This window comes from Cibotium barometz, chromosome 54, assembly GCF_041138505.1.
Source record: "Cibotium barometz isolate CiBa-2024 chromosome 54, ASM4113850v1, whole genome shotgun sequence".
NCBI lineage: Eukaryota > Viridiplantae > Streptophyta > Polypodiopsida > Cyatheales > Cibotiaceae > Cibotium > Cibotium barometz.
In genome coordinates, this window is record NC_141099.1 from 13,907,314 (window position 1) to 13,915,595 (window position 8,282).

At 42.0% G+C, this 8,282-nt stretch overlaps 1 protein-coding gene across 2 annotated transcripts; it reads left to right on the forward strand.

The window, feature by feature from the left end:
• Positions 1 to 1,131: 1,131 nt before the first annotated feature.
• LOC147607869 (BTB/POZ and MATH domain-containing protein 1-like) lies at positions 1,132 to 4,120 on the forward strand. 2 transcript variants are annotated; one of them, XM_086790180.1, is made up of 6 exons: positions 1,132 to 1,268; positions 1,404 to 1,576; positions 1,677 to 2,092; positions 2,597 to 2,945; positions 3,073 to 3,343; positions 3,435 to 4,120. In XM_086790180.1, the coding sequence occupies exons 2-6, from the start codon at positions 1,574 to 1,576 to the stop codon at positions 3,632 to 3,634; spliced, it is 1,239 nt and encodes a 412-aa protein (XP_086646306.1). In that variant the 5' UTR covers positions 1,132 to 1,268; positions 1,404 to 1,573; the 3' UTR covers positions 3,635 to 4,120. The 2 variants fall into 2 exon arrangements, with proteins under 2 accessions (XP_086646306.1, XP_086646305.1); XM_086790179.1 differs by having other exon boundaries at positions 1,404 to 2,092.
• The last annotated feature ends 4,162 nt before the right edge of the window (positions 4,121 to 8,282 follow it).

The following is an 8,282-nucleotide window of genomic DNA, read 5'->3' on the forward strand; positions in this document are numbered from 1 at the left end:
GTGTCGACTGATTATTATTTGATTTTGTGCAATGCACATTATTTATTCCATTTTGGGTGGCATCCATATTTATTGGAAATGGATATATTTATTTGGACATATGAAAGTTGCCTTATACAAATTTAATTTTACAAAGGATGTACACACTTACATGGTTTGAGGTTTATACCTTCTTTGAGTGGTTTGGCTTGCATGTTCAATAAAGCAAGCTATTTTTGTTGAAGTAGATATCTTTATGAAAGTGGAAGCTATTTTGAGTGCCACAAGTTATTTTGAGTAATATGATTAAAAACACAAAGAGAAAGCGTAGGTTCACTCTTGTGTGAGGGTAAATTTGACCCAATATCATGTTTTTGTCTCTACTCTATCATTTTTGATAAATTTTAATAATGAAGGGTCTTTGACTCCCAAGAGAGAGAGACATCAAAAATACTAACAATATGAACAAGATCAAATCATTCAAACTAACTGAATATGTATAGTTAACCTAATCATAATACCAATAATTCGAACGTGCAACCTTCGTTCCTTTATGTTTTATTTATGACATGAACTCAAAACATAAATACGATAACCATCTACAAAAATGGAGAAAGTGGATAATGAGGATAATTGACATAGGCAACCTTCTGCAGATGCCTAAATTTTGCTATCTTTCTAGGCTAAACCACACGATTGCAACATCAAACAAGAAAGCACACCCCAAACAGCCCCATTAATAACTTAATACAAGGACTGAATATATTCTTGTTAAATGACCAGCAAAGGAAGCTCATACTGATTTGCCGGCTTACACGAAGCGTGATGCCCGGAGAGGCCACAATCGTTCTACATCAACACATAGGTTTGTCTCCACCATCCAGACGACTTGGGGTGCAAAGGTGATGCGGTGTCCACCTTCATGTGAAGTGGCATGCCTTCAAAATTCGAATAAAGAGGTGCATGCAACCCTAAGGTTGCAATACTTAAGGGCCTTTGTTCTCCAAAGGTCCACTACCTCTCACCTATTTGTTTTAATGTTGTTTGACTATTTTGGATATCTATGTTGACATCGAGCATAGGCAGGTGTGAAGGTAATCCCGAACTCAAGTGCGTGTGTGAAGCAACCCCGTCAATAGGGGACCGGTATATAAAGCCGGGAGGGGCCTTGGCATGATCATTTCAGTGGCAGGAGAGCGACGATCCGTCCCCCTTTGCCGAGCTTTCTTTCCTACGGCGAGTCCCTGGACCTCTGCTCCGCTTCCTCGACTTCCTTGTAATCCCAACTGGTATGCTTCTTCGCATTCTCCCTTCCTTTCTCTCTGCCTATGGCTCTTTTCTTCGAGAATTTCTAGCCAGGGACTCTGGCCTTTCGCCCATCCATGGCTTCTCTCTGATATCTCGTACCTTGTGCTTCGTTTTAGGTTTAGGGTTTCTCCTTCCATCGCTTGCTGAAAAAGTGTAAGAAACGGGTTGCTTTTGTGCGGAATTTCCCATAAAGGACGCCTGTTGCAGAGCTAGGGTTCCCCAACAGTTAGCGTTTCGTGGTGGTTCAGGGTGGCAGACATATCGTAGGGTCTCTTGGTAGGGTTTCATGGTACGGCATGATATCCTAGGGTTCCACTGACAAATAGGGTTCTGCAACACAACAGGGTTTGTTTGTGTGTTTTATGGCGCGCATTCCCTTGGCTCTGCAGGCGGGTGCTAGTGCTGGCCCAGTCTCTGCATCTTCATCACGTGGATCGGTAGCCGGTAGCTCTTCATCCTCGTCCAGATCTGTCACACAAACCATCAATGGATCTCACCACTTCAACATTGGTGGCTATTCTCTGGCCAAAGGCATGGGAGTAGGCAAATATATTGCAAGTGAAACCTTTACTGTTGGGGGGTACCAGTGGGCTGTGTACTTTTACCCTGATGGAAAGAACGCAGAGGATAATTCCTTGTACGTTTCTGTCTTCATTGCCCTAGCAAGTGAAGGGACTGATGTTCGTGCTCTATTTGAACTCACCCTGGTTGATCAGAGCGGAAAAGGCAAGCACAAAGTGCACAGCCATTTCGATCGAGCTTTGGAAAGTGGCCCTTACACTCTGAAATATCGAGGCAGCATGTGGTATGCATCCTTTATACTCATGAACTAAATGGTTTTATGCTATTTGTACATGCACATACATATATTTATTTACTAAAATAGTGTATGCTGACATATGCACATATATATTCACATTTATACATGCAATATACACAACAAATGCTTAATTTTGGGAATGCTGACCTATATACAAACATTTGTGACTATGCTTTTTGCTTCGACACGCATGCCTGATGCACGCACATGTAGGATGTAGATACATGTGCACATGCAGACATTTAAAAGAGCAGATTGTTGGCTTAAAGATATGCACATATACACATTAAAATGCATTTTGATCTTATTTTGTTCTACATTTTTTTCTTCATGTGCTCATTTTACATCTTAGTAGCAATGCATTCAGCCAAGAAAGTTGTGGGTTTTTTTATAAGTAAATTTAGTTGGCTATGAAATGAATTTTCAATTTATTTTCGAAGTATATATGCACAGTGGTAGCAGCAACCAATTCTTTTTGTGGTGTCCTAGGGGTTACAAGCGTTTTTACAGGAGAGCTGTCCTTGAGACATCAGACTACATTAAGGATGACAGCCTTGCAATAACTTGTACTGTGGGGGTGGTGTTTTCATCTACACAAGGACCAAGGCTTTTCTCTATTCCTGTGCCGGACTCTAATCTAGGGTCTCATTTTGGAGAACTTTTGGACAGTGGCATGAACAGCGATATTACATTTGAAGTAGATGGTGAAAAATTCCCTGCACACAAGTTAGTTCTTGCTGCACGGTCACCTGTGTTCAAAGCACAGTTGTTTGGTCCCATGCGGGAGAGGGACTCCCACATCATTCAAGTCGAAGACATGGAAGCTCCTGTTTTTAAGGTTAGCATCTGTAAGTTTAAGGTAGTGGTTCAGTGGATCTTATGTTCTTGAGATTTATGTGTAGCCAAAGTAACATTCCATTTTGAGGGGGCCAAAGTAACTTTTGACTTGATTGTGTTGCTTTTAGGCAATGCTGTACTTCATGTACAAGGATTCTCTTCCAGAGGACAATGAACTATCTGGGTCGCCTTCCCCATCAACTTCCACATTGATGGCCCAGCATTTACTAGCTGCAGCAGATCGATATGGATTGGACCGGCTAAGGATATTATGTGAATCAAAATTGTGTGATGAGGTCAATGTGGATACAGTGGCTACCACTCTCGCCTTAGCAGAACAACATCATTCATCACAACTGAAAGCAGTGTGCTTGAAGTTTGTTGCTGCAAATCTTGCAGGTTTTTGTTTCAGCATTCTTCTTTATGCTATAACCTCATTTCTCATGTGCTTAAAGTCATCACTAAGTTTTTTGTTGTTGCTCCATCCCAGCTGTGTTACAGTCTGATGGTTATGAACATTTGCGGGAGAGCTGCCCCTCGTTGCAGTGTGAGCTTCTGAAAGCTGTTGCTGGTGTTGGAGAAGAGGCAGAAATAGAGATTCCAGTTGTTGTGAACAAGAGATCCATAGTAGACATGACAAGTCTTGATGGATCAGATGCCGATGGTAGAAGGGTCAGGCAAAGGGCTTAGCTTTCAAAGGCCCATGAGTAACTTGGCTCTTTACTAACAGAGTGGGTGTACACCATAAATGCAGATCTGGGGTAGTCTTGCACATAGCTGACTTTGTATGATGGAACTAAAACTGCTCTAACAATCTCATCGCTTTCTTTTTTGGCTGCATAACTGTAGCTGTGGAGCTGTGTTCCTCTGTGTCCTTGACAAAAGAGTCATACTTCCTACTGCAGTGACGGGGCTGTCAAAGCACTTACACAGTGGTGGATTTTTGTTACTTTGCTATAATTGTTTTGCAAAAGCCCTGTAGCCTTTTGAGACAGGCTTGCCTTTTGGCAGCTCTCCATGATTCCATGGTGTTGCATATGGCAGATGTGTTCTTGAGACTTGAACTGCAGTACTGTTGGCCTTTGCAAGCTTCTACTCTCAAATAACTAGTGGTCTGCATTTTAACAGAGGGAATACATTTTTTGATTAATGTAAAGGATTGAAGATTTTGGTGTTCACCCTGTAGGGATGCTGCTTTTAAGGGTAAGATCCATTATTGGAATCTGTTGAGAGAATGTTAATATTTGATTAGAGGTTCAAAGAGTGGTCACTGAGCCTGCTCCCTGTTAAAAATCTGACGGATCATGTGGTAGTGGGTTTGCATGTTCTGATCAGAGCCTTCTATTAGAATGGCTTTGGATATACCTAGTGAGACAGTTGGAGTCTGGACAGATCTAGGTTAAAATGAAAATTCTAGTTGAGAGCTATGGAGAGGTCAGAATGTCATTTTGTTTTGGCTGCTGCCTGCCTTGAAGCAGTGGTTTGCTATTCGTGGCCCTTGTTTAATTTTCGTCATCCATTGGATAAGACTCACCTTTGCCACGTGTTGTCTGCTGCTACAGAATAACTCATGGTTCAGGAACAGCCATCCCTTCTTTCTCTCCCATACTCGAGTGTAGGCTAATAGTCCCTTCCTATGGGTTTCCTTGTAGGAAGAGTTGCCATTTGAATAAGAGTGGGTAAAGAAGTGACAGAGGGGGGGGATGGAAGCTAGCCTTATGTCTTATTTCATGTTCATATTCATTTTGAACAAGTATGTTTTTCAATATGTGTCCTCATTTTGAATGACCTTATCTGAGGTATGTTTGTGCATGATAACATTAGTTGAGTATGCGCATGCTCTACACATCTAATTGATTGTCAAGGACCTTTTGTATTGTAGTAACAAGTATAAATGGTGGTACTGCTTTCTGGTCTTTTATGGATTAAATGCTTTTTCTAATATTTGAGGATGTCTGATGTTCAATTTGGTTGGACAAAATTGTTTTTATGAGTAATTGTATCAAGTGTAGCCAGTAACAAGCAGCAGGACACAGAACACATTCAGTTTTACCAGTTATGATCTTCATTTTAATTCTGTTGTGTTTGAGTAAATAATGAGCTTTCTCAAGTTCCTGGGCCATGAGGTCATCTTAATCATCAGGCTATTTTTAGCTCTTGATTCATATCTAGGAGGTTTTAACAACTGAATGGAGATCTCGTCATGAAATTTATGTTGTCTGCTTGCTTGATGCTAGAATAATATGTTTGGATACTCAATTGGTAATGAATCATAACGAATCATCATTGCAAAGTGCAATTGAAGTCAATGATGATAATATGTGCATCTTTAGGGTCTTTTCCAACTTGTGTCTATCTTGGCCTTTGAAAATTTGTTGATTACTTTGGGTATTGTGCAGAGAGTGATGTTCATGAAAACAAGTTTAGGTCTCGTATTCAGGACTGGGTGTGAAAACCCAAACAATGTGGGAGCTCCAAGACACATGGGGAATGTCGTCATTAAGATGTCATTCTTTAGAATCCTGTAACTAGGCTGACTGTTGATCCAGTCTCCATGTACAAGTTTTTCTATGTACGAGTTCTAGAGGAAATGGAATGAAGAGACCATTGTACAACCATGCATCTTTCCGTCTCTACTCTTTGTTGTTGATTGGGTTGCTTGGAAGACCCTTTCCCTACCCAGAGGCCAGCTATTCAGCTATTCATCAAAATTTTGGAGATGGAATTGCTCCTTAATGAGACCCCCAAGGTTTCCACTAACAAGCCCTAGATCTCATCTCCCCATACCTGCACTTCTTTCTTGTGCAGACCATGTGCCCTTTAGGAATTGATTTGGGTTGCATGTTGAAACCCAAATAGAGTGTCCAGAGCGGCATCACTAAATATCCCCTTCATCCCCCTCTATGAAAGACGACTTATGTGCTTCTTGTGCTTTTATAAACTAGTATTGGACCTATACGACCAAGGTTCCAAAAAAGAACCGGTTCCCTCTTTATAGCCATCTCTCTCTCTTTCACTCTCTCTAGCTCCTACGCCTCTCTCTCTCTCTCTCTCTCTCTCTCTCTCTCTCATGCCACACTCAAATGTTTACATTACTTTGCTTCACATGACTTGTAACATGTTTATTATGAACTTCTCAAGGAAGACCACTCTCTCTTGGTCACTTGTGAGATGTTTGAGAACTTAACACTCTCTAGACTTGCATTGCATACATATTGAGGCAAACTCATTAGCAATAGAGTACTAAGTGCCTCCCATGAAGCTCTAGGAGGTCCTCCTCAAGAACGCATCATTGCAATCTCCATATTGATGTTGACCAAGATTTGTACCCCTACCACTGTTTGGCATCAATCCTTAATTGCCAACATTGCTCCATCAAAACACTTGGGCTTATAATCACATCAACGCTTTTTGAATATGGTCCACAGAAGATTTGCATTGGTCTCGCTCAGAACACCATTTCTTTAATCGAAAGACTTCATTTGGTAGGTAGAATTGCAAAATGTGCAAGTCAGTGAGAGACATGTTGGTCTAAAGCATCTTGCCACACTACTGTGAAGGCCCATCTTGGTCAAGTACCTTAGTTCTTGACAGCCTACAATCAATGGCATACTTAATGACTTGGACACCATTGGAAAGGAACTTTGCGATCTTAGCCCAACTTGCTCAGAATCGCGAAAATGTAAATCATGTAGAGGTGTTGAAGTCGAAAGGGATTAACCAAGTACCACCCACAGCGGTTTGACTCTTCCTTTGTGGCCTCCCTTATTCAAGAACGTGAGGAGTCGAGGCAGATGATGCGCCACGTTCTTGTGTTTTGGCTAAAGTATCTCCCAACATGCCACGTAGGAGTTGAGGAAAACGATGCACCACGTTTGTTTTGCCTAAAGTATCTCCCAACATGCCACATAGGTGATGTTTTGTTAGTCAATAATATGTAATAGATAGATAGCTATCTATCTAAATTCTATATATCTATTACATATTATTGACATCACAAAATGGCTCTTTATTGATGAATGGTGGACAACATGTAAAGTCGCAAAATTGTTGCTTCCTTTGCTCTCAAGCTGCCTCTTGATAATGATGTCACTAAGTGACAAACTTAATGCATGTAAGTTTAAAATATAACACAATAAAAGTATTCAAGATGAAAGGAAAGGAGTATTCAATAGTGCACCCAAATCATGTCTTTTGGGTTTGAATTTAAATACCTCGCTTATGAAAGGCTTTAAATGTTTTAGAAAGATATTTCTAAGGCTTGTGGATACCCAAATGTACTTCTTGGTTTTTCAAAATTTTAATTATTTAATTTTGTCTTAGAGAGGGCATGCTCGCCACATGTCCCCTGTTTTCTCTTTTGTTCTTTCCTCTCTCTCTCTTTTAGGGTTACCTTGCCATAGCTTCTTTCTCTCTCTCCCTTTCGAATAGAACACGTTGGCCTCTCTTTGGCTTACACAGCCATGACACCCACTCTCACTCTCACACACACACCCCCACACCCACATTGAGAGGTCATGCTCAATGCGTGTCCCTTGTTTTTTCTTTTGTTCTTTCCTCTCTCTCTTCCCCCTTTAGGGTACCTCACCATAGCTTCTTTCTTTGATTAAAGACCTCTAGTAAAAGCTTCCTTAGGCCTCAAGTTTGGCAAAGAAAAGATTTTTTTGCCTAAGCTTCGGAATTTGGAATGGCCGGTGATGGAGTCCGGACTCCGGAAGCGTGTAGGACATTGAGGATTGCTTCATTCAAGGGAGAAGGCAGAGCAGCAGCAGCAAGCACGCGTGGCTGCCGACTGCAATAGCACTGCACTTAAGCTATAACGAAACGCATGAAAGGCTCCAGCTGAGGCACTCTAGTGTACGAAGCAAAGCCGTTGCAGCGGCTAAAGCTGAGAGAGAGAGAGAGCGAGAGAGAGAGAGGGGGGGGGGGGGAGTGGAGGGGGGGAGCATGAAAAAACCTACTTCTGGAGGCAATGCTGCGTGCGATTTCTTCAGATGGCAGGTTCAGATGGTGGTGCTCGAGCTGCTTCCACTGTAATTGGCGATGGTGCTCGAGCTGCTTCCACTGTAATTGGCGATGGTGATGGTTGTGGCTGCTGTGATGATCATCGTCTTATATTGACACGAAGCGTCAGAGCAAACGCGTCAGAGTTGCAGGTGCCAACGAAAGCTCATTGCTCAGCTTGCCACGTTGCAAAAAATGTGTGTGCTCAGCTCCCATCCTCTGGATGGGGAGGGAGGCATTGATACGATGGAGGCGGCGATTGGGAGTTCTCTTCGACAGCGTGGTTGGCGTCGGAAGCAGCTCCGGCAAGACTCGAGTGTTAGATTGTCCCGAA

Coding starts and splice junctions, on each gene's coding strand:
- LOC147607869 (XM_086790179.1), top strand. CDS start 1,650: ATGGCGCGCATTCCCTTGGCTCTGCAGGCGGGTGCTAGTGCTGGCCCA. Junction 2,093..2,596: donor AAATATCGAGGCAGCATGTG/GTATGCATCCTT, acceptor GTGGTGTCCTAG/GGGTTACAAGCGTTTTTACA. Junction 3,344..3,434: donor TGTTGCTGCAAATCTTGCAG/GTTTTTGTTTCA, acceptor GCTCCATCCCAG/CTGTGTTACAGTCTGATGGT.